Source organism: Oryctolagus cuniculus, chromosome 1, assembly GCF_051225735.1.
Source record: "Oryctolagus cuniculus isolate XC-2025 breed Fujian yellow rabbit chromosome 1, ASM5122573v1, whole genome shotgun sequence".
Classification (NCBI taxonomy): Eukaryota; Metazoa; Chordata; class Mammalia; order Lagomorpha; family Leporidae; genus Oryctolagus; species Oryctolagus cuniculus.
This window is the reverse complement of record NC_142867.1, coordinates 57,023,820-57,050,446: the sequence shown is the minus strand read 5'-3', so window position 1 is coordinate 57,050,446 and position 26,627 is coordinate 57,023,820. Positions and strand designations below refer to the sequence as shown.

Below are 26,627 nucleotides of genomic sequence, written 5' to 3'. Positions count from 1 at the left end.
TGCTGCCGGCATCCCATATGGGTGCTTGTTCATGTCCCAGCTGCTCCACTTTGGATCCAGCTCCCTGCTAATGGCCTGGGAAAGAAATGGAAGATGGCCCAGGTACTTGGGCCCTGTCACCCACATGGGAGACCGGAAGATATTCTTGGCTCCTGGCGTCAGCCTGGCCAGCCCTGGCCATTGCAACCATTTGAGTGAACCAGAAGATGGAAGCTCTTTCTCTATCTCTCCCTCTCTCCCTCTGTAACTTTGCTTTTCAAATAAATAAAAAGAAAATGTCACCCCTCCCAAAAAAGTGTTCAAAATTTCAATTCAATCAAGAAATAGGAAAAAAAAAACTCACCTATGGGACCAGCAAATATTACAGATTTATAATGTCCAGTGCTGACAAAGTTATTAGGAAACACATATTCCACAGATTGTTATTGGGAACGTAAACTGATAGCTTTCTAGGGATAATCTTAAAGGCCTTTTTTTCCCCAGCTCAGTCCAAGAACTTAGAAAATTCTAGTACTTTTATCTGCCTATGTGTTCCTCCCTAATCCCATCCCCCGGTTTATACATTCCCATTCCCAGGTAATCACTTTTCTGAATGCTATGTTTATTAATTTTTGTCTTCTGAGTTTTATCACATGTGTGTCTGCCTTTACATTTTTACATATTTTAAATTTTTCTATTAGGTTTTTAAATGTTGTACAAGGTTTATTATTACTTTAGCAGTCTTTCAGTACTTTCAATTCACATTAGGTTGAGATTCAGCCATTTTGTTGTGTGTAGCTATACTTCACTCACTGTCACTTTCACATTACATTCCATCATATGAATTTATTAATTTTTCTATTAAAAATTGAGTTTCCAGATAACTGCATTTCCACTGTTATACATGTTTTCACATGTGTAAGATCATTTTGGATATATCTTAGCAATGAACTGCTGTTATATGGTATGAAGATGTCCAATTTTCTAAGATATGCCTAGTTGTGTTCCAAAGTGGTTCCAACAATTTACATTTTTACTGGCAACCTAAAGGGATCCTTCTCAAAACATATTTCTATGGCACATTCCAGGTTGGTTATTGGGAGAAAATGCAGATCTCTGTATACACAGAAATGGCTCTGAAAAGTTGTCCTTTTGTAAAAAAAAAAAAAAAATCTATTTACATTGATAAATAGAGGATGCAGAAAGAAACCTTCCCATTTGATACCTCTCTTTCAGCTCATGAAGACATTTTCACAAGAAGAAGAGACTGGGGTCTTTGTAACCTGGCTGAGAGGGATTAGCACAGGTTTCTGTGACTGTCATCTGCATAATAAGACAGCTCTGGCTGTGTACCTGTTAGCCCACCTGCCACAGCCTGTGCCACCTCCCTTTGCAGAAGTCCAAACCCCAATCCCTTTGTTAAACTCTAAATAAAGCTTAGCCATCTGCCCCTCTTGGAGTTCATATCGAATGAGCATGGCTCCTGCGCTTAGGCAGATAATAAAACCTGCATGTAATTTTTCCAGTTGTCAGTCTCTTATCAGTTTATTTCACAGACTAAAATTACAGAAACTTCAGAGGGAAAAAAGGAAATTTAAATCTTTTCCATGCTTCTCATCCAATTTCCTTCTAAATTTTGTCAATGAAATAGGAAATAATATTCTATTGTGCATCTGATTTATATTGCCATATTTAGTGATAAAGTTAAGAAATGTATATTTTTTGTGCAATTCTTGATCATATCTTATACCAGTTTTCTATTGGGTTGTTTATCACCTTATTGATTTGTACAAGTTCTTTATATTCCCTCAGTGCCATTTGTAGGTCACATGTTTTGTGTGTGTGTGTGTGTGTGTGTATCTTCTAGTTTTTATCTTTAAGATGTGATTCTTAATTCAGAAAATCAAATTTATCAATCTTTTATTTTATGGGTAGTACTTTCTGTAACTTGTTTATAAAATCTTTCCCTACCCTGAGGTCAGACAGGTATTCATTAATATTGTCTTCTAAAACATCTAAACCTATGCTTTTGACATTTAACTTTTTTTCAGACAATTTATTTATTTTTATTTGTAAGACAAAAAGTGAGAGAGAGAGGGAGAGATAGAGATCTTCCATAGGCAGCTGGTTCACTCCCCAAATGGCAGCAATAGCCAGGGCTGGGCCAGGCCAAAGCCAGGAGCCTCCATCCAGTCTCCCATGAGAGTGGCAGGGGCCCAAGTATTATTGGAGATAGGCTACTCAGGGTTCTTGTCTTCATACAAGAAAACAATTCTGACATTAGAGTCGTGGAAAGCAAAGAAGCAGGGTTTAAAGAAAAGAAGTAATGAGGAGAAGTACACCTGGTAGGCCAGCCAGGTGGACATCTCAGTACATGGCTGAGAGCCTAGACTACATTCAGACTCAGGTTTTTATGAACATGAGTATGGGTCCCCTGTTTCTTCTCCCCACCACTCTCTTCTGAGAAATTGTGAGTGGGGATTTCTGAAAGTGGAGTTCCTGAAAATCTTTCCAGAAATCTTATCAGCACAATGTTATGGGACCTAATAGCCCCTTTAGTGCAGGGCTGCGGAATAAAGGATTAAAACCCATTTAACAGAGTTAAAAAACAAGAGCAATTACTTTAGTCATGATTTCTGGTCTGCTTTCAGGACCTGTTTCCTTATTTCATTGTGCAAAAAATCATTTTCTTTAAAAATTCCCATTTTCAGGGCCGGTCTTGAGGTTTAACAGGTAAAGCTGCCACCTGTTACACCAGAATCCCATATAGGTACAAGTTTGTATTCCAGCTGCTCCACTTCCAATCCAGCTCTCTGGGGAAAGCAGCAAGATGGTCCAAGTGCTTGGATCCCTGCCACTCATATGAGAGACTCAGATGAAGCTCTTAGTTTTGGCCTTGCTATGGTTAGTAAAATGGTGCAGTCTAACCTAAGGCGTGATCTACACCCTGACACCATCCTAGGCTCTAGCCCTGGGCTGGGCTGCCATTGCTGGAAGCCAGGTGACCACGTGGCCCAACCACCTGTGTCAAGCTCCACCCCCATCCTAACAGGATTCACCGCCCACCTCCTGGCAAAGTTTTAAAAGGACCTGTTCCTAAACACATCTCTCTCTCTCTTCATCTTCTGATCTCTGTCTCCCTATCTCTGTCTTTTGATCTCTCTTACACTCTCCTCTTTCTCCTTCTTCATGTCTTCCCTCCAGTCTGTCAGGTTTCCCCCAATAAACACTTTCCCTTACTCCGGTGTTTGGTGTGTTCTGTGGCAGCCTTACAGCTATTATGGCCACCTAGGGAGTGAACCAGCAGATGGAAGACCTCTCTCTGTAACTCTTGACTTTCAAATAAATAAATCTTTTTTTTTTTTTTTTTTTTTTGACAGGCAGAGTGGACAGTGAGAGAGAGAAACAGAGAGAAAGGTCTTCCTTTACCGTTGGTTCACCCTCCAATGGCTGCTGCGGCCAGCACGCTATGGCCGGCGCATCGCACTGATCCAAAGCCAGGAGCCAGGTGCTTCCTCCTGGTCTCCCCTGCGGGTGCAGGGCCAAAGCACTTGGGCGATCCTCCACTGCACTTCCCTGGCCACAGCAGAGAGCTGGACTGGAAGAGGGGCAACCAGGACGGAATCCAGCGCCCCAAGCGGGACTAGAACCTGGTGCGCCGGCAACGCAGGCGGAGGATTAGCCTATTGAGCCAAGGCGCTGGCCTCAAATAAATAAATCTTTTAAAGTAAAATAAAAATTCTCATTTTATTTGGCCTCTCTCATACACATAGGCTAACACCTACCTGGCTATCTTAACACAAGTATTTAGGCCATCTTCTGCTGCTTTCCCAGGCATTAACAAAAAGCTGAATAGGAACCAGCACTCCCATATGGGATGCTTAACCTGCTGTACCACAATGCTGGACCCAATATTGCAACTTCTTAATCCATCTGAAGCTGATTTTGTTATGGCATGAAGGATTTTTTTTAATTTTTAACTTTTTTTTCCTATAGATATGCAGTTTTTCCAGCTTCCCTTATTAAAAAAGAGTCTAATCTTTTGGCATGGTACTGCTATTGTAGATCAAAATCATGTTCAATTTATCTATTTACCCCCATGCCAGTCAATACTGTATTCTAAAAGAAAAGGTAGAAAGATAACGTATCCAGCTCACTGTAACTATTCCCTAAACTCTCAATCTATTAAAACTGCATGCTTTAATATGTCCATGCATATCTCATTCAGTAAGTATTTGTTGAGTGCATAAACTACCCTATCAATCTATAACTAAAAAAAAAGAGTTTTCCCATCTCAAAAATTCAAAGACTAGATGAATCACTCTAAATTTCACTTTCCAGAATTCTTGCACTAGATAACTTTGAGCCCTGCCCAATTAAACAGCCAATAAACATTTAACACCTAAAATTAGACTATTTTTTTTAAGACTATAAATGTTGGGGCTGGTGTTACAGCATAGCAGGTTAAGTTACTGCCTGTGAAGCCAGCATCTCATATGGGTGCCAGTTCAAGACCCAGCTTTTCTACTTCTGATCCAGTTCCCTGCTAATGTGCCTGGGCAAGCAGCGGAGAATGGCTCAAACTGCTTGGGACCCTGCACCCAAGTGGGAAACCCAGAAGCAGCTTTAGGTTCCTGGCTTTGGTCTGGCCCAGAGCTAGCTAATGTGGCCATGCGGAGAGTGACCTAGCAAATGGAAGAGAACTGCCCCATTCCTTCTCTATCTAATTCTTTTGTTCGAACAAATAAAAATAAATCTTTAAAAAAAAGAAAAACCCTCACCTCCTCTGGGAAGCCTTCCCTGATTACTTCAGTTTACTTTTACCTTCTTCTTCTTTAAAAAAAAAAAAAAAAAAAAAAAAATTGAGCCGGCGCCGTGGCTCAATAGGCTAATCCTCCACCTTGCGGCACCGGCACACCGGGTTCTAGTCCCGGTCGGGGCGCCGGATTCTGTCCCGGTTGCCCCTCTTCCAGGCCAGCCCTCTGCTATGGCCAGGGAGTGCAGTGGAGGATGGCCCAGGTGCTTGGGCCCTGCACCCCATGGGAGACCAGGAAAAAGCACCTGGATCCTGGCTCCTGCCATCGGATCAGCGCGGTGCGCCGGCTGCAGCGGCGGCCATTGGAGGGTGAACCAACGGCAAAGGAAGACCTTTCTCTCTCTGTCTCTCTCTCTGTCCACTCTGCCTATCAAAAATAAAAAAAAATTAAAAAAAAAATTAATGCTATCAATCCATTAAAAAATACTAAAAACAGAATTAAATCATTTAGTCAAGAAGATCATCTGTCTCCTAAGCCCTGACAATACAGGTAACAAAACAAGGTACTGTGTATGACCCACCAGAGCTGCACAACACGATCATTTACCCCCTCAATTCTCTCTTTAGAGGAAATAAAAGCAGTTTCTCCAACAGGAAACATAAAGGCAGCTAAAAATAACTGCAGCTACTCAACAATGCTTGGTTGGCTTTTCCCTCACTGCTGTGAGCCAAATATAGTGTCTATAAAGAATTTTAGAAACTCCAAAGGCTGTGTCCACATTTATGGATGCTCCTGGTCAGAGGTGGCTATAAGAAAGAAAGCAGCTCAGGCACACTTTAGAGATGGGTTAGAGTGTGATGCACCAAGAACCATTCTTTGCAAAACTGGCTGAAACAGAAAAAGGTAAGAAGACAAAGTAAAAGGTCATTTAATTTATTAAGCTTGCATAATAGTCTCATGCTATATCTTCCCAGCGTAGAGGGCTCAGACAAGCAGCAACAACTTACAAAGCTACCACAAACTCCTCAGCTAAGAAGAGACCAACACCTGTAGAATAACTTTAAGCAGTGGTGTGGAAGAGGCACTAAATCTCAAGTGACCAGTTTTCCTATGTTAAGTTGTTGCCTTGCTGGGAGAGTCCAAGGGAAGACTTGGTTGCTCTGGGGAAGTGACCATGTGGATTCCCCAAAACCAGACTCTCCCAAATCCCTTCCTGCAGGGGTCATAGGGCCCCTTCCCACCCCCACATTCCTAACACCAAGTCCCAACCAGCCTCTCCCTGCAGTCTATCCTTGCATTCTTTGTTGACAGGGAATTCACACAGAGAGGCCAGAAGCTTAGGCATAAAGACTTCAGCAATGATGGGAATACCAAAAAAGTAGAAGCTTCAATACCCCAGAACAAACACACTATAAGGTTTCTTAACCCATGACATCTCAAACAGTCACATTAAGAAAATGGCTGGGGGCCTGTGCCGTGGCTCACTTGGTTAATCCTCCGCCTGAGGCGCCAGCATCCCATATGGGTACCGGGTTCTAGTCCCGGTTACTCCTCTTCCAGTCCAGCTCTCTGCTGTGGCCTGGGAAGGCAGTGGAGGATGGCCCAAGTGCTTGGGCCCCTGCACCCACATGGGAGACCAAGAAGAAGCTCCTGGCTCCGGATTGGCGCAGTGCCAGCCGAAGCAGCCATTTGGGAAGTGAACCAACGGAAGGAAGACTTTTCTGTCTCTCTCTCTCTCTCACTGTCTAACTCTATCTGTCAAATAAAAAAAGAAAGAAAGAGAGGAAGAGAGGAAGAGAGGAAGAAAGGAAGAAAATAAATGGCTGGTCTCCCAGGAGCCTTTTCATACATCCACATACATGAAGTACAAAGGAAATGATACCATGAGATCTTACAGGGAACAGAACTTGCCCTGAGTACACAGCAAGCTGATGCCAAAGATGAAAATAAAACTGGAAGGGACATGCTGTGGTATATTGAGTAAAACCACCATACTGGCATCCCATATGGGAGCTGATTTGAGTCCTGCCCGCTCCATTGCTCCACTACGTGATCCAGCTCCCTGCTAATGAACCTGAGAAAACAGCAGAACATGGCCCAAGTGCTTTGGCCCCTGCTCCAACCTGGAAGACTCAGAATAAGCTGCTGGCTCCTGGCTTTGGACTGGCCCAGCTCTGGCCATTGTGGCCACTTGGGGAGTGAACCAGAGGATGGAAGATCTCTCTCCCTCTCCTTTTCTCTCTAACTCTCTCTCTAACTCTTTCAAATACATAAAAAAAAACTTTAAAAAAAAACTGGAAAATATGGCTTCTTGCTTAGTGATCTACTGTCTAGATTATGTACAAAGCATGCCTTATTTGTATTTCTACCCTCAACCACTTTTTATTATAGCTCTTATTTGGACTAAAAACTCCTCTTTTTCTAATCTTTGACAGCTACTCTTCAGGTGCATTTATGAGGACAGTAGGCAAGTACACACACACAACACACACAACACACACAAATACACAAAAACAGTATCCCAACTCAGTGGGTTTTTTTCCTATCATTTAGATCTTTTCCTCCTTATTTAATCTTGTCTTCCTCTAAAGAGTACAAAGCTCTATAGAGTCAAGAGAAAAAAGGGTAAAAATGGAAGAAGGTACAAGAAAAACATTTTGATTCTAAAACCATTGGAATGAGAAAAAGCTAAGGAGTACATTTGATTATAATTTAAGTATCACATGTGTGGTCCCATTATCACAGCATTCATCAAAAATGCTGCCCAGATCCAATTCCATGAGAAAACTTTCTTTTTGGGATCCCTTACTTATATTTCTGATGTATGTAAAATTCTCTCCACAAAGGAATTTGTGGCAGAGAGAGGAAACAGAGTCATGTTAACACTGGTTTATATATTCTCCAAAACCTTCTCATTAGGCCTTTCTAATGACTAAGAAATTCAGAGTAAAAATGTCCATTCCCCCCCCCCCCATTTCATATTGGCCACAAAAATAACTAGAGAGGCTGGCACTGTGGCACAGTGGGTTAAATCCCCAGGCTGCAGAGCCAGTATCCCATATGGGCACCGGTTCACGTCCCAGCTGCTCCTCTTCCGATCCAACTCTCTGCTATGGCCTGGGAAAGCAGTAGAAGATGGCCCAAGTCCTTGGGCCCCTGCTCCTGGCTGCTGACTTTGGATCAGCTCAGGTCTGGCCACTGTGGTCATCTGGGGAGTGAACCAACGGAATGGAAGACCTCTCTCTCCCTGGCTCTACTTCTCTCTGTAACTCTTTCAAATAAATAAATCTTTTTAAAAAATACTAGAAAGGTAGATCAGTTATATGTTTAGCTGCAAAAAAAAAAAAAATGAAAAATTTGGGCTGGGTTATGGTGCAGCAGGATAAGCAGCCATCTGCAACACCAGCATCCCATATGAGCACCAGTTCATGTCCTGATTGTCCCACTTCTGATCCAGCTCCCTGCCAATGTGCCTGGAAAAGCAGCAGAAGATGGCCCGAGTCCTTGGGCACCTGCCACCCATGTGGGAGACCTGGATGAAGTTCCTGGCTCCTGGCTTCAACCTGGCCAACCCTGGCCAATGTGGTCATTTGGGGAGTGAACCAGCAGAAGAAGATCTCTCTCTCTCTCTAACTCTGCCTTTCAAATAAAATTCTTTAAAAAATTTTTTTTGAAAAATAAACCAATCATTCTGATCATGCTTTAAAACTAATTTAGAATGAAGTAGGAAATAAACATTTTTCTAATAAATTCTTCTGGTATTTGAGACAACAGGAAACAGAAGCAGTCCATCCTCCCAGCCAAAAAGCAAGAGCATTCTCTCAAGGCCTTCCTAAGTTTCTAAAACTGGATCAAGCACCACAGGAATCACTATGATCAGGTTAATTTATACGGATCAACTGTGTCTTTAAAAGAGAACCACTATAAATGTCCAACTACTCAAGTAGTTATGAAATTATATAGGGTTTGTTTAAAATAATAGGGAGTGGGAGGAACAGAAATAAAATACAATTTAATATGATAACTGATAGGGCTTGTTTAAAATAATAGGGAGTGGGAGGAACAGAAATAAAATACAATTTAATATGATAACTGCTGAAGCTGAATGCTCAGAAAACAGGGATTCATTATACTATTCTGTGTATTTTATTTAAAATTTTACATCATAAAAACTTTAAATAAATGTCTTCAAAAATATCTAAAATATTGTTTGAAAAATATGTATAAAAAAGCAATTCACCATAGTATAAACATAGATTATAATATATATACATCTAATGATAAAGATGACCAGTGTTTCTAAAATACTACAAATTGAGCTAAAAGTTCACTGTTTTCACTTTTTTCATGTTCCACATGAAAAGTTATTCATGTTCCACAAAATGAAAGAAAATAAACTTGACGACACCATACTGGGCCCAAACCAAAGCCCTTTGTCTCCCCAGACCCAGATCAAACCAAAGGAAACACTGACACTCTCACCTCTTGAGGCAGTTCCAGCTTTGAGCGGTCATCCAAGCCATTGGAATGCAAGCCCATCAGGTATGGAACAGGAGCATCTAGGAAATGCAGGAGAGAAGCCGGGAGAATAGGAACATAGACATGCTGCCACTGGAAAGGAAACATGAGAGCTGTAATTGTCTCTGCCACGGTCATCAGTCTCTGGTAATCTAAGTAAAAAAGAAAAGAAAAGAAAAAAGGCACATAAATGAACCAGTCAAAAATGAGTCACTTGCTTTTTAAAGTAAGCTAAAACCTCCAATATGATTTCATACGTACAAAGGATCAGGATAAATTTGCAAGGGTGTGTTCAGTGTGATTTCCCTGTGGATGTCAGACAGACAACTCAGAGACCCTGGTGTATACCAACTTGAAATACACCAACACACATATACACAGGTCTCTGCTAGTATATGGAAATCTGAAAAACAATAAATAGCACCTTGCTCCAAATACTACCCCAAAATGTTAAGTAGGTTCTGTTAAGTAGAAAGGGAAGGGGGGGAGGCGGGGAGTGAACAGAACAGAAAGAAAAGGAACAGCACTTTGGATCTCTGTTCAGCATGGAAGGTAAAACAGGTTCATCTACCAGTCAGATATATCTCAAAGCATCCTGGAATAGAGTTTATGTGAGCTTCGCCTTCAAGATCAAGCACAAAAACCCACACATGCAGAAGCCGGTTTTCCACACTAGCCAAGTCTGCCCTACACATGGCTACCCTTCCTGAATGGGAACAGCACAAAGTGTTATTTAACATTTCAGTAAAAATCTTCCCTAAACTTGAAAGATCCAGATCAACTTCAGTGACTCAAAACTCTTGTTGCAGGTCAGAGAACACAGCCTGTAAGGGAACACTCGTACTTAATGTTTGGCTTTTCTTCACAATATAATTATTACTTTTTTTTTCTTGTTTGCTTCTGTTTGGCTTATTTATTTATTTTAAATTTATTTGAAAGGCAGAGTTACAGAGAAATGGAGGAAGAAAAGGAGAGGAGGGAGGGAGAGAGAGAGAAAGAGGGAGAAAGAAGGGAGAGCGAGAGGGAGAAAGGGGGTGGGGGGAAGAGAGAGAATATCTTCCATCTGCTGGTTCATTCCTCAAATGGCCACAAAAGCCAGGACTGGCCCAGGTCGAAGCCAGGAACCAGGAGCCAAGAGCTCCATCTGGGTCTCCCACATGGGTGCAGGGGTCCAAGTACCTGGGCCATCTTCCACTGCTTTCTCAAGCATATTAGCAGGTAGCTGGATAGGATGTGGAACAGCTAGGACTTGAACCAGCAACCACACGGGATGCTGGCACTACAGGCAGCAGCTTAATCCGTTGTGCCACAGAGCTGGCCCCTGTTTTTTTGTTTTGTTTTGTTTTGTTTTGTTTCAAGCGAGTAATAAAATGGTAAAGCCAATAAAATGACTGTTTAAAACTGAAATTTAGGGAGCAGGCATTTAGCCTAGAGATGAAGATACCCACATCCTTTGTCAGAATGCCTAAGTTTCATTCCTTGCTCCAGCTCAATATCAGTTTTCTGCTAGTGCAGACCCTGGGAGGCAGTGATGAGGGCTCAATTAATTGGGCTCCTGCCACCCACACTGGAGATCTGGATCAAGGTCCCAGGTCCCAGCTCTGGCCCAGCTCTGGCCACCATGGGTATTTGAGCTATGAAGCAGCAAATGGGAAGTCTATCTATCTTCCTTTCTCTCTCTTTGCCTTTCAAACAAAAATAATAATTTTACAACTGAAATTTAAGAAACAAATGGGATAATGGGTTTAGGCATTTAAGAATAAAGAAAGAAATTAATTGTTAAAAGATTTATTTATGTATTTATTTGAAAGGCAGATTTCATAAAGAGAAGAAGAAATAGAGAGAGAGAGAGAGAGAGAGGAGAGAAACTTCCATCAGCCATTCACTTCCCAAATGGCTATAACATTTGGGGCTGGACCAAGCCAAAGCCAGGAGCTAGGAGCTTCTTCCAGGTCTCTCATGTGAGCAGCAGGGGCCCAACTACTTTAGCCATATTCCACTGCTTTCCCAGACTCATTAGCAATGAGTTGCATAGGAAGTGGAGCAGCCAAGACTCAAATCAATGCCCATATGGGATGTCAGAGCTGCAGGAGGCAGCTTAACCCACTGTGCCACAGCACCAGCCTCCGGTAAATGGATTTTAAATTCATAAGAGTACTACCCTTCTGGCACAGCTCTACTATTACAATAACTACTTGGAATGATGGCATCTCATATCAGAGCACAGCACCGATTCAAGTCCTGGCTGCTCTGCTTCCCACCCAGCTCCCTGCTAAGGCTCCAAGGAAGGCAGCAAGAAATAAACCAAGTGCTTGGACCCCTGCCACCTTGTAGGAGATCAGGACAGAATTCCTGATTCCTGGCTCAAGCCTGGTCCAGCCCTAGTAGCCCTAGCCATTTGGGGAGTGAACCCGTGGATGGAAAATTGCTCATTGCTCGCTTGCTCATTCGCTCACGCGCTCTCTCTCTCTCCCTCCCTCCCTCTCCCTCTTTTTTAAAGGGAAAGGGTTTATTGCAGGAAACCTGATAGACAGGAGGGCAGAAGGTAGGAGTCAGGAACACCATCTGGATTTCCAACATGAGTGGCAAGAATCCAGGTACTTAGGCCATCATCTGCTGCTTTCTAGGTACATTAGCAGGATGCTGTATCAAAAGAATAACAGCCTATCTGAGATCTAACTGGCACTGGGTTATGTGATACAGGTGTCCCAAGTGGTGGCTTAACCTGTACCACAACGCCCACCCCTGTAAGTAACTTTTTTAAACTAATCTGCTAAGCACATATTTGGTGCCTGTCCCCAGTTCCTAGCACAGATTTCTAACATTCTTGACATTTTTTGCATGCAAGTGAGGTAATTTGTGACCAGGGGCTCCTGAACAGTTCAGGACAGGTGCTGGTCATCAAAAATGTCAAAGCACAACACTGACCTCAGGGAAGGGGAAGAGGGCTGGAGATTGACTCAATCACCAATGAGCAATGATTTCATCAACCACACCTTACTAGTGAAGAGGCCTCCATAAAAAACCAGTCAATGGGCCGGCGCCACAGCTCACTAGGCTAATCCTCCGCCTTGCAGTGCCGGCACACCGGGTTCTAGTCCCGGTCGGGGCACTGGATTCTGTCCTGGTTGCCCCTCTTCCAGGCCAGCTCTCTGCTGTGGCCCGGCAGTGCAGTGGAGGATGGCCCAGGTACTTGGGCCCTGCACCCCATGGGAGACCAGGAGAAGCACCTGGCTCCTGGCTCCTGCCATCGGATCAGCACGGTGCGCCGGTCGCAGCGCGCCGGCCGTGGCGGCCATTGGAGGGTGAACCAACGGCTAAAAGGAAGACCTTTCTCTCTGTCTCTCTCTCACTGTCCACTCTGCCTGTCAAAAAAAAAAAAAAAAAAAAAAAAACCTGTCAATGATAGGATTAAAAGAGCTTCTGGGTTGGTGAGCACACTGAGGTGTTGGAGGGCAGCACACTCAGAGAGGATATGGAGGGTCCACACAGCTCTCCCCAGCCTTTGACTAGACATCTCTTCCATTTCAGTATTCCCCAGCTGTATCCTGATAAATGGGTTAATGGTAAGTAAAGCACCTACCTTGGCTCTGTGAGCCGCTCTGGCAAATTACCAAACATAAGAAGAGATTCTAAATTTTATATATATATATATTTTTTGACAGGCAGAGTGGACAGTGAGAGAGAGACAGAGAGAAAGGTCTTCCTTTTGCCGTTGGTTCACCCTCCAATGGCCACCGCGGCCGGCGCGCTGCAGCCGGCGCACCGCGCTGATCCGATGGCAGGAGCCAGGAGCCAGGTGCTTTTCCTGGTCTCCCATGGGGTGCAGGGCCCAAGCACCTGGGCCATCCTCCACTGCACTCCCTGGCCACAGCAGAGGGCTGGCCTGGAAGAGGGGCAACCGGGACAGAATCCGGCACCCCGACCGGGACTAGAACCCGGTGTGCTGGCGCCGCTAGGCGGAGGATTAGCCTAGTGAGCCGCGGCGCCGGCTTTTATATTTTTTAAAGATTTATTCATTCACTTGAAAGTCAGAGACACAGAGAGAAATGGGGAGAGGGAGAGGAGGAGAGGGAGAAGGAGAGGAAGAAGGACAGAGAGAGAGAGAGAGAGATCTGCTTTCTGCTAGTTTACTCCCCAAATGGCTGCAATAGCAGGGGCTGGGACAGGCCAAAGCCAGGAGCCAGGAGCTTGGATGCCATACGCGTGGATGGCAGGAGCCCAGGCACTTGGGCCATTTTCTGCTGCTTTTCCCAGACCATTAGCAGGGAGGCAGGGAGCTGGATCAGAAGTAGAGCAGACGGGCCACAAACCAGCAACCATATGGGATGCCATATTGCAGGCCGCCGGCTTTACCCACTACACATCGCCAGCCTCAAGTGGTTGTGAAATTTATAACCTGATGATCAGAAGTACAGATGACCCAGATTGAAAAACCAGCACCTTTCCTGGAGGAAGGTAAGCAACAAATGAATGTTAAATTTAGACCATCAGTAAATTTAGACCAACGCGGTAAATTTAGACCAAGGAGGTAAAAAGCCACCGCCTGCAGCGACGGCATCCCATGTGGGCATGGGTGTGAGTCTCCATTGCTACACTTCCGATCAAGCTCTCTGCTAAGGCCTGGGAAAGCAGTGGAAGATGGCCCAACTCCTTGGGGCCCTGTACCCGTGTGGGAGACCTGGAAGAAGCTCCTGGCTCCTAGCTTCGGACTGGCCCAGCTCAGACCACTGCGGCCATTTGGGGACCTCTTTCTCTCTGCCTTTGCCTTTCTGTAACTCTGCCTTTGAAATAAATAGCAAATAAAAAATTCTAAAAATTAAATTTAGACCATTGCGAGCTCTGCTTCAGTTTCTTCTGTGATGCTTCAAAACCAGAGGGCACCCAGACACTTCTTCACCTGTTTTCTGCTGAGAGCCTCCTGCTCAACTATTACCTTAACAATTATTACATAAAGAATTCTCATGATTCTCCAGATGAGACTTCAATTCTTACATTTTTCAATTTTTATTCCAGATATTAATGTTTGTAAATAGCCCACTCAAGAACAATTTTTTTTTTTTTTTTTTTTTTTGACAGGCAGAATAGACAGAGAGACAGACAGAGAGAAAGGTCTTCCTTTGCCACTGGTTCACCCTCTAATGGCCGCTGCAGCCGGCGTATTGCGCTGATCCAAAGGCAGGAGCCAGGTGCGTCTCCTGGTCTCCCATGGGGTGCTGGGCCCAAGCACTTGGGTCATCCTCCACTGCACTCCCTGGCCACAGCAGAGAGCTGGCCTGGAAGAGGGGCAACCGGGACAGAATCCAGCGCCCCGACCGGGACTAGAACCCGGTGTGCCAGCACCGAAGGCGGAGGATTAGCCCATTAAGCCATGTGCACTGACAAGAACAATTATCTTAATAAGACCCTTAGGCAACCTAAGAATTCTTTTTGAAATTCAAATTTAAGATGAATCAAAAAAAAAAAAAACTCAAAAAAAAAATCTTCAGGTGATATTTAAAGCTGAAGGTCTAGAGGCAGGCATTTGGCCTATTTGTTACACTGCTGACTGGAACACCAGCATCCCAAATCAGAGTTCCTGGGTTTGAGTCCTGGCTCTACTCCTGATTCCAGTGTCCTGCTAATGTACACCTTGGGAGGTACCTGGTAATGGCTTAAGCAGTTGGGACCCTGCTACCCTTGTGGAAAACCTGGGTTGAGTTCCAGGCTGCAGGCTTTGGTCTGAACAAGTCCCAGTGATTACAGGCATGTGTGGGGAGTGAACCAGTGGATGAAAGAACTGTATGTATGTATGTGGCTATGTCTACCTGCCTCTCAATTTTTTTTGAAGAGCAGAACATTTAGTCTTACTGTGCCCCAATACTAACTCTTCAGCTCTTCAACACATATTACACAGAATAATCCGCCCCCCTTCAGTGTACACACACACACACACACATAATATCTAAGAGTTTTTTCCAAAGGCTAAAAGTCTTTTTAATCACTAGAAAACTAAAAACCTCTTCCTCCCTTACTGTAGGTCAGTAAAGTAGGTGCTACTATTTTATGTGGCTGACCTTCTTAATAAGTCTGCTTAGGGACAATAAGATCTCCTAGAGGGCAAAAAGATACTCTAGGTAGTCCCTGAAGTGCCACTGCTTGGAGGCTTCCTGGGCACTGCACAGCACACAGCTGCAGTGTCTGGGAACATCCACTCTGTAACCATAAAACAGGGCATGTTGAATGCAAGCAATGGGCTTTCTCAGCTCCTTAATAGCACGTTTTTCTTTTCTTTTTTTTTTTTTTTTTGACAGGCAGAGTGGACAGTGAGAGAGAGAGACAGAGAGAAAGGTCTTCCTTTGCCGTTGGTTCACCCTCCAATGGCCGCCGCGGCCGGTGTGCTGCGGCCGGCGCACCGCACTGATCCGATGGCAGGAGCCAGGAGCCAGGTGCTTTTCCTGGTCTCCCATGGGGTGCAGGGCCCAAGCACCTGGGCCATCCTCCACTGCACTGCCGGGCCACAGCAGAGAGCTGGCCTGGAAGAGGGGCAACCGGGACAGAATCCGGCGCCCCAACCGGGACTAGAACCCGGTGTGCCGGCGCCGCTAGGCGGAGGATTAGCCTAGTGAGCCGCGGCCAATCCAAATCAACTGTACACACTTCAGCTCTAAGCAACTGTCTAGGTTCTGTGTCAGTTCCCCAAACACTATAATAGGCAATTATTTTTAATAAAGGAGACAATGTGCCGGCGACACGGCTCAATACGCTAATCCTCCACCTAGCGGCGCCGGCACACCGGGTTCCAGTCCCGGTAGGGGCACTGGATTCTGTCCCAGTTGCCCCTCTTCCAGGCCAGCTCTCTGCTGTGGCCCGGGAGTACAGTGGAAGATGGCCCAAGTGCTTGGGCCCTGCACCCACATGGGAAACCAGGAGAAGCACCTGGCTCCTGCCTGCGGATCAGTGCGGTGCTGGCCGCAGCGCACCAGCCATGGCGGCCATTGGAGGGTGAACCAATGGCAAAAGGAAGACCTTTCTCTCTGTCTCTCTCTCTCACTATCCACTCTGCCTGTCAAAAAAAAAAAAAAAAAAAAAAAAAAAAAAAAAAAAGAAAGAAAGAAAGAAAGAAAAGAAAGAAAGAAAAAAAAAGGAGACAATGTGCCGGCACCACGGTTCAATAGGCTTATCCTCCGCCTGTGGCACTGGCACACGAGGTTCTAGTCCCGGTAGGGGCGCCGGATTCTGTCCTGGTTGCCCCTCTTCCAGGCCAGCCCTCTGCCATGGCCCAGGAGTGCAGTGGAGGATGGCCCAAGTACTTGGGCCCTGCACCCCATGGGAGACCAGGAGAAGCATCTGGCTCTTGCCTGCGGATCAACGTGGTGCCCCGACCACAGCGCGCCGGCCGCGGCAACCATTGGCGGGTGAACCAACAGCAAAGAAAGACCTTTCTGTCTATCTCACTGTCCACTCCACCTGTCAAAAAATAAATAAATAAATAAAAGGAGACAATGCAAAGTGAACTGAAATAACAACCACCACTCTGAGTAGTGAGGAGGGAGTAATCAGCACATGTTAATGACTCTCCAGGTAGAGAGAAAAAGACACTAAACTTGGGATCACTCTACAGATAAGCAAACAAACTAAGCATAGTGCTTTACATTAGAAATCTAATTATAAACTGATCTTAGACACATACTCCTATGAAAAATCTAAGAATGTGGGTGCTTCTAAATATTCTTTGTTCTCAGATGACAACCTAATCTGTATATCCTGGTATGTCCAAGATGCATTATTAAATGAAAGCAGCAAGGTGCAAAATAACTAGTATGCTCCTGTTTGTGTATAAAGTGTACCTGGAAAAAAATAGTGGTAACCTCCCTGAAGGAGAACTAGGGGCCAGAGATGGAATCTTAAACTTCACCTTACATTTTTTTGTAATGTTTTAAATTTCTACCACATATGACTGAAATGCTATTCTGCAAGTTCTGTATTAATATATCATAAATATATCATAAAGTACATATATTTAATAAATTAAAATTCATTTATATACACTTAATACCTAACATAAAAATAATGCATTGTTTAAAAATATTGAGGAGGAGGGAATTTTAAAAATTGAGAATATTTCTCAGTGATAGGATTCTGGGTCAAAGAAAAAAGAAACTTAACTTTCTCTGCATAGTTTACTCACATTTCATGTATTTACTTTATTCCAGAGGTAGAGAGAGCGAAAAAGACAAACAAAGATCCCATCAGCTGATTCATTCCCAAAATGCCTGCAGTTGACAGAGCTAAGCCAGACTATGGTTAGGAGCCAGTAAGCCAATCCAAGTCTCCCACATGTGTAGCAGAAGTTCAACCATCATAACTATCACCTGATGCCTCCCCAGGGTACTTTAACAAAAAGCTGGGATTGAGAGAATTCAAATATAGGCACTCCTATGTGGGATCCAAGTGTCTCAACCAGCACCTTAATTGTAAGCCAAACATCAAACCTTACATATTACTTTTTAAAGAAACTACTATATTCATTAGAAATTCATAAGAAACTTGATCTCAGGCTACCGCAAGAGGCAAAGAGATTTCATTTTATTCCCTTTGGAGTTGTTTGATTGTATGCCTTAAGCATGTATTACTTTTGCAATTAAAAAAAAAAGTTTAAAGGTAGGTGTTTGGCCTAATGATTAGGCCCAGTTGTAAAGGTTAGTAAGTCTCCACCAGCAGCACTGGCATCCCATATGGGTGCTGGTTTGAGTCCCAGCTGCTCCACTTCCAATCCAGCTCCCTGCTAATGCATCTGGGAAAGCAGTGGAAGATGGCTTAAGTGCTTGGATCCCTGCACCCACGTGGGAAACCTGGAAGAAGCTGCTGGCTCCTGGCTTCAGATCAGCCCAGTTCCAGCCACTGTGGCCATATAGGTAGTGAACCAGCAGATGGAAGACCTGTCTCTCCCTCTATAACTCTGCCTCTCAAACAAATAAATCTTTAAAAAAATAAATAAATAAGAGATGCCTGTATACTATAATGGAGTGCCTGGGTTTGATACCTAGCTCCAGTTACTGACTCTAGCTTCCTGCTAATATGGATGCTGGGAGACAGCAGGTGATTGCTCAAGTAATTAGTTCCCTGTCACCTTCCTGGGAGAAATGGATTGAATTTCCACCTCTTGGCTCCAGCCCTGGCTGCCACTGATTGAATTGTACATGTAACAAGCATCAGTTGGTTACATTTGTTGCAAACTTGTTTTGTTACATTTATTACTAGATTATACAATTTAGCCAAATATTATGCAACTAAGTGGTAAAATATGAGGACAAACATAGCATTATAGTGGTTTGAGTCCCAGCTACTCCACTTCTGATCCAGCTCCCTGCTAATGCAGCTGGGAAAACAGCAGAAGATGGCCCACGTAGGACCCTTGCACCCACGTGGGAGACTTGGCTCCTGGCTTCAGTCTGGCCCAGCCCATTTGAGGGAGTGAACCAACAGATGAAATTCTTTTTTTCTCCTTCCTTTCTTTCTTGTTTTCTTCCTTCCTTTCTTTTTTTCTCTCTCTCTCCTCCCTCCCTCCCTCCCTCCCCCTCTCCCTCTCTGCCTCTCTCTGTAACTCTTTCAAATAAATAAATCTTTAAAAAAAAAAGGAATGGTTGTTTCTTTGAAAACGAAATTAAATACTTTAAGAATACTCAGCAGGCCAGCGCTGCGGCTCAATACGCTAATCCTCCGCCTGTGGCGCTGGCACACAGGGTTCTAGTCCGGATTCTGTCCCAGTTGCCCCTCTTCCAGGCCAGCTCTCTGCTGTGGCTCGGGAGTGCAGTGGAGGATGGCCCAAGTGCTTGGGCCCTGCACCCCATGGGAGACCAGGAGAAGCACCTGGCTCCTGCCTTCGGATCAGCGCAGTGGGCTGGCTGCAGCGTGCCGGCCACGGCAGCCACTGGAGGGTGAACCAACGGCACAGGAAGACCTTTTTCTGTCTCTCTCTCTCACTGTCCACTCTGCCTGTCCAAAAAAAAAAAAAAAAAAAAGAATACTCAGCATGTGGTACAGCAGATTAAGCAAGAACTTGCGACACTAGCATCCCACATTGTCGGTTAAAGTCTCAGCTGCTCCATTTCTGATTCAGCTTCCTGCCAATGCGTCTGGGTAGGCTATGGAAGATGGCCCAGGAAGCTTGCGTTCCTGCCAGCCATGTGGAAGACAACAAAGGAGTTCCTGGTTCCTGGCTTCAGCCTGGCCCAGCTCCAGGTGTTGCAACTATTTGGGGAGTGAACCAGCAGATAAAACATCTCTCTATCCTCTCTAAATCTCTCTCTCTCTTTCTGCTCTCTTTCTCCATCTCTGTCCCTCTGCCTTGCAAATAAATAAATCTTAAGAAAGCATCGTAAGATGGGGCAAATGCTTGGGTCCCTGCACCCAGGTGGGAGACCTGGACGAAGTGCTCGGCTCCTGGCTTCAGACAGACCCAGCTCTGGCCGTTTTCAGCCATCTGGGAAGTGAACCAGCAGATGAAGATCTCTTTCTCTGTCTCTCCTTCTCTGTACCTCTGCCATTCAAATAAATAATTTTTTAAAGGTTAAAATGGTGTATAAAAAAATCTACAGGTAATCTCCACTCAGGTTCTGTAATATTCTTTAGTTCTCACTCCAAAGAAAGGAAGAAAGAAAGGAAGAAAAAAAAAACCTAGAAAACCTAATCAACACATTATGGATATAGTTTATCCAAGGAAAACAATGTAGGCATCTGATTTGTGGACTCATAATCTAGGGAAATACATATACCCTTCATCAAAAGTTAGCTAACTATACAGTTACATGTTTTGAGTTAAACTGAGTTTAATGGATGTATATATCATTTTTAGGATTACCAGACTGAACTTTTTCAATTATCCAATCAATTATCCTACTAGATCACATCAGATAAAGAGCTTCTGCTCTGTATGTAATTTTAAAATAGCCACTAACAAATTGTATTTTTAAAAAAACAATTTCCATATGGGCCAAAGAACATGTGTTTCCAGTAGTAAACCAAGACAATATCACATAAAATGTCCACTTCAGTCATCTAAAGTTTTACACTTTCATAGTCTTACAATTTAGCACTTATTTTTCCTGAGTAACACCTCTTTTCCATTCAGAAGGCAGGTCATGCAGCAGGCAATACCACTTGCAGTGCTGATGGCATGTTTTTGGCCCACAAAGATTCCCAACCACAAAAGGATGATGCCTTTGAATCACAAACAAAATTACTTCCAGAAAACCAACCTGAATCATTTCCAGAACTCTATTAATAAAAGAGCATAATAACTTCCAACCAATAAAAGGCAATCCACTTCCTTTTAGCATCAGTTATACTCAGCAATGCACAAGAAGAGTTTCTGGAAAAGCTTTTCCTTGTCCATGTTAATTGTGACATTAGGTCTTGAGTTCAATTTGATTCTACACAAAACCAACTCAACCGCATTTCAACCTTTTACAATTCCTGTTACAGATACAAGATATTCTGTGAAACACAGAAGCAGCTCAAATGGAAGACTATATTTTTTCAATCAAATTCCTTGTTTCAATCCTCCATTCCTTGTTGTTAAGCATTCTCACTGTATTGCATTATAGGTACCTAAATGCCAGCTGTATCTTCTAATACCCTAAATACCTAGTTTGGCTTCCTCTTTTCTATTCTGTTCTAAACCAGACAAATCTTGGTTATTCAACTAAGTCTCTGTTTCAAAGTACTTTCCCAAGCTCCAGCCAAGAAACAGGAGCTAGGAAGCAACATGACTTGTCTGAATCTATACCTGATCTGAAACAGGAGTCTGCAACTTCATATTTTAAGCCAAAAGTTACAAAATGAAGTCTCAGGAACCACATTCAGCCAACAGATGCTTTTTCTTTGATCTACAGTATTTAACGAGAACATTGCTGCCAATATCTAAAAATCAAAGACTTTATATAAAAAATATGAGTCCTTGGGGATGACATTATGGCACAGAAGGTAAAGCCGCTGCCTGTGACACTGGCATCCTATATGGGAGCTGGTTCATGTCCTGGATGCTCCACTTCCAATCTATCTCCCTGCTAATGGCCTGGAAGATGGCCCAAGTGTTTGGATCCCTGCCACATACATGGGAGAGCTGGATGAAGCTCCAGCTCCTGGCTTTGGCCTGGCCCACCCCTAGTTGTTGCAGCCATCTGGGGAGTATACCAACAGGTGGAAGATCTCTCTCTGTCTCTCCCTCTCTCTGACTTGAAAATAATTAAATAAATAAATAAATAAATCTTTTAGGAAAAAAATCTGAGTCCTCATGAGAAACTGGAAGATTTAGTAACATCAAAAGGGCATCCCCATAAGAAATTAACTAGAGCTGATTACTGGCTGTGCACTTTAGATGGAGAATGTACTCTTCAATTAAACAGTCTCCATTACTTCACCTTCAAACTATATCCATAACTCAACCATTTCATACTAATTCATGGTTATCTACTTAGTCTTAGCCAACACCATCTCTCACCTGATTATTACAATGGCCTCCTAACTGAACTCTTCGTTTTCTACCACTTACCCTTTTGGGGGCTAGAATGATCCTATTAAAGTTAGAAGCTATTCATTCATTTATTGAACACCCTTATATGTACCAGCTACTGCTCTAGTACTTATAACACATCAGCAAGCAAAAGGCAAAAGTTCCACTACTGTGTGGTTAAATATCATTCTTTTGCCCATGAACCAATCTGAACACTAAAATAATTATAGTAATGAATTATGACCTGAGTAAAATAAACCTCTCAGTCCATACAATAAAAAAGCATGAAATATTTTTCCTTATAGCACAATGCCAATTAATAAATACAAAGACAGAAAATCATCTTTCAACCATCACAGAAATAACTGATTCAGACTAGAATTATCAATAGATGTTAAAACTATTAGGCAAGGGGCCGGCACTGTGGCACAGCGGGTAAAGCCACCGCCTGTAGTGCCGGCATCCCATATGGGCACCAGTTCTAGCCTCGGCTGCTCCAATTCCGATCCAGCTCTTTGCTATGGCCTGGGAAAGCAGTAGAAGACGGCCCAAGTCCTTGGGCCCCTACACCCGCATAGGAGATCCAGAAGAAGCTCTTGGCTTCAGATCAGTGCAACTCTGGCCTGGCCATTGTGGCCAATTAGGGAGTGAATCAGTAGACAGAAGACCTCTCTCTCTCTCTGTAACTCTTTAAAATAAATAAATAATCATTAAAAAAAAAAAACTATCAAGCAAAACTTTGAAGAGAAACAGTATAGTCACAAAAGCATTTCAAAGTATCTCCATTTAAATTATTTATTAATTATAAAGGAAAAAATTATGAACCGGTGCTGTAGCATAGTGGGTAAAGCCGTTGCCTGCAGTGCCGGCATCCCATATAGGCACTGGTTCGAGTCCAGGCTGCTCTACTTCTTTTTTTTTTTTTTTTTTGACAGGCAGAGTGGACAGTGAGAGAGAGAGAGAGACAGAGAGAAAGGTCTTCCTTTGCCGTTGGTTCACCCTCCAATGGCCGCCGCGGCTGGCGCGCTGCAGCCGGCGCACCGCGCTGATCCGACGGCAGGAGCCAGGAGCCAGGTGCTTCTCCTGGTCTCCCATGGGGTGCAGGGCCCAAGCACCTGGGCCATCCTCCACTGCACTCCCTGGCCACAGCAGAGGGCTGGCCTGGAAGAGGGGCAACCGGGACAGAATCCGGCGCCCCAACCGGGACTAGAACCCGGTGTGCTGGCGCCGCTAGGCGGAGGATTAGCCTAGTGAGCCGCGGCGCCGGCCCCAGGCTGCTCTACTTCTGATCCTACTCTCTGCTATGGTCTGGGAAAGCAGTAAAAGATGGCCCAAGTCCTTGGGCCCCTGTACCCACATGGAAGACCTGGAAGCTCCTGGCTCCTGACTTCAGATCAGCTCAGCTTCAGCCATTGCAGCCATCTGGGGAGTGAACCAGCAGATGAAAGATCTCTCTCTCTCTCTCTCTCTCTGTCTCCCCTTCTCTGTAACTCTGTCTTTCAAATAAAGTAAATGAATCTTTTTAAAAAATGGTAACTTTCCAGTTAAGAAATCCAGCAGAGGCAGGCGTTTGACTTAGCAGTTAAAACACCACCTGGTTTGGTGTCTACATCCCATACTGGTGTGCCTGGGATCAAGTCTCGGCTTTGCTTCTGAGTTATTTCCTGATAATGCATATCCTGGGAGAAAGCAGGTGATTACTCAAGTACCTGGGACTCTACCACTCATGTGAGAGACCCAGACTGAGTTCTAGGCTCGTGGCTTTGGCCTGGCCCAGCCCTGACCGTTGAGAACTGATCCAACATATCAAAGATATTCTCTGTCTGTCTGTCTGTCTCTGTCTCTTTCTCTGGCTGCCTCTGTGTCTCTCTCTGCCTTTCAAATAAATTTTCTTAAAACACTAGCTGACACCAATCTTAATTGAGTTAAAATGGTTAAAACTAAAATCATGGGGCCAGCATTGTGGCATAGCAGATTAAGCTGCCATCTATGATGCTGATATCCCATGTGAGCACTGGTTCAAGTCCTGGCTGCTCCACTTCCAATCTGGCTCTCTTCCTGGGAAGGTAACAGAGGATGGCCCAGATACTTGGGCCCCTGTCTCCCACATGGGAGACCTGAATGGAATGCCTAGCTCCTGGTTTCAGTCTGGCCCAGCCTCAGCAGTTGCAGCTACTTTAGGAGTTAACCAGCAGATGGAAGATCTCTTTCTCTCCTCTGTATCTCCGCCTTTCAAATAAATGAAATGAAATTTTTAAAAAAATTACATTAAACAAACAGAAAGAAACAATACATCCTCATTTTCTCAATATACAAAGGTTCAACCTTTATGAATCCTCAGTTTTACTGTCAGACTGAAGACAGAAATAACTCCACAGAATGACAGAACTGACCAAACATCAGCTTCCAGTGACCATCTCCTCCTGTGGACTTTTAGTTCCTTTTGAGCTTCAATCAGAAAGGATACAAAGAGGCAGGGTTCCCCTCCCAGACTGCCATAGCAGTCATCATAGCATGATGATAGCCAATCAGAAATATGAACCTTCTTGTATTCCATCAATTGGCCATCCACCACCTGCAAAAGATCTAGGTTTTGCTCAAACTGTCCCAGCCCTTGACCATTATAGTCAGCTTCACTGATCTGAGCCTGGAAAGCAGGGAGGTACTATGCAGGAAGAGACCTCTAGTAAGCAGACTTACGCTGTGAGTAGAGCAGGATTTGAAACTCCAGAAGGGCACAGGTAAAAAGCTGGAACACATTTTCCACCCCAAGCAGTTCAAAGACTTCTCTGACGGGAAAGTCGAATAGGGGAAGCTCATTGGTACTTGGCCTCTGGCAGATTACTGGCCCATAGACTCCGGAAAACTTCAAGGACCGGCCAGGAGGTGGGAGTGGCACCTCATAGAGTACATTATATATGTAGCTCTCAAGGGGCAGTGGAGGTGGCTGAGGTGAAGTGACTGCCTGGTGGAGTTGTTCCAGCACACTCCGGCATGCCTTCATGAAGGACATGGGTGTGATGAGACAGATGCACTTAGAGACGTAGAGAGTGTCCCGGCTAATGTCGTAAGAGTTGAAGCGCTGCAGCTTGGTCCCAGGAGTGCCATCATCATCCTCCAAGCCACTCTGGTCTTGGCCACCAGCAAGGGCAGTGCGTAGGCCATCATACTCAGCATTGTGCATGTGGTAGAGGGTCTGCATTGCACTGCAGATCTGCTTGCTAGTCACTTCTTCATAAAAGGTGAGGGCAAACCCAAATGTCCGAGAGCCATCCTCCCTTGTGATAATAAAGGCATGGAACTGGGGCTCCCTGGGATCAGCTTGGGTCTTGAATGCCAGCCCTTTGGGCATACACAGCTGCAAAAAGCAACAAACAGTAAGAATATTTACTGATGAATTCCTTTTCAAAACTATCAATTTATTCCTTCACTCACTCATTCATTTATAGAATACCTATTATGCTAGGTGTGTATCTTCCCTAAAGCTCTTCCATTCTAAGGCAAGACAAATATTAAATAAAATGATGATGTACTTATTAAGGCTATAGATCAGAAAAAGCTTCTTCAGAATGAGGTTATGCTAGAATTCATCAGGCAGACAAAGGAAAGAAGGGTATTTCAGGAATAGGGAGAACACATATAGATACGGAAATAAAAGAAAGATTGGAGAATTTAGGAAAATAGTAAATAGTTAAGCATAACAGCATGATACTCAGTAAGATACATATTTGGAGATGATGCTAGAAATACATCTAGGCTGGCACCGCGGCTCACTTGGCTAATCCTCCACCTGCGGCGCCGGCACCCTGGGTTCTAGTCCCACTTGGGGTGCCGGATTCTGTCCTGGTTGCTCCTCTTCTGTTCCAGCTCTCTGCTGTGCCCCAGGAAGGCAGTGGAGGATGGCCCAAGCGCTTGGGCCCTGCACCCGCCTGGGAGACCAGGAGGAAGCACCTGGCTCCTGGCTTCAGATCGGCGCAGCACGCTGGCCATAGCGGCCATTTGGAGGGTGAAACAACGGAAGGAAGACCTTTCTCTCTCTCTCTCTCTCGCTAACTCTGTCAAAAAAAAAAAAAAAAAAAAAAAAAAAAAAAAAAAAAAAAACCAACTCTCTAAAAATCAGATACATGAAACTTCACAGCTAAAAACAAAACAAACTTACCTAACGGCTTTAGACTCTAACCAGCTCGCAAAACTCTTTTAATATTAAAAGAGTGTTCAAGGGTAGGTGCCTGACATAGTGTTTAGGATATCATTTGGGATACCTGAACCCTACAATGGAATGCCTGGGTTTGATTCCTGGCTCCAGCTCCCAATTCTAGCTTCCTGTTGATGCAGACCCTGGGAAATAGCAGATGATGACTCAAGTAACTGAGTCCCTAACACCCATGTAGAGACTTGGATTGAGTTCCTTCCTGGTTCTGGCCCTTGGTTCCAGTTCCTAGCTCCAGCCTTTGCCACTGTGGGCATCTATGGAGTCAGCCAGCAGATAGGAGTTCTCTTTCTCTCTCTTTCTCTCCCTGCCTTTCTCTCTCGGCCTCTCAAGTAACATATATTATTTTAAAGCATTCATTGGGGCTGGTGCTGTGGCACAGTGGGATGAGCATCTGCCTGTGGTGCCAGCATCCCATATGAGCATTGGTTCATATTCTGGCTGCTCCTCTTCTGATCCAGCTCTCTGCTATTGCTAGGGAAAGCAGTGGAGGATGGCACATGTGCTTGGGCCCCTGCCCCTGCATGGGAGTCCCGGAGGAAGCTCCTGGCTCCTGGCTTTAGACTGGCCCAGCTCCAGCAATTGCGACCATTTGAGGAGTAAACTAGCGGATGGAAGATCCGCCTCTCAAATAAATAAATAAATCTTTAAAAAAATGTTCATTTCA

The 26,627-nt window shown here is 44.3% G+C and overlaps 1 protein-coding gene across 3 annotated transcripts in view; it reads right to left on the bottom strand.

The window, feature by feature from the left end:
- DENND5A (DENN domain containing 5A) overlaps positions 1–26,627 on the bottom strand; it is a 128,568-nt gene that overhangs the window by 50,743 nt on the left and 51,198 nt on the right. For all 3 annotated transcript variants that reach the window (XM_070073625.2, XM_070073626.2, XM_089329033.1), the window contains 2 exons: positions 24,451–25,108; positions 9,219–9,406 (listed from right to left, as the gene is read on the bottom strand). In XM_070073625.2, coding sequence (XP_069929726.1) covers positions 9,219–9,406; positions 24,451–25,108 — 846 coding nt within the window. The remainder of the gene's footprint in view (positions 1–9,218; positions 9,407–24,450; positions 25,109–26,627) is intronic.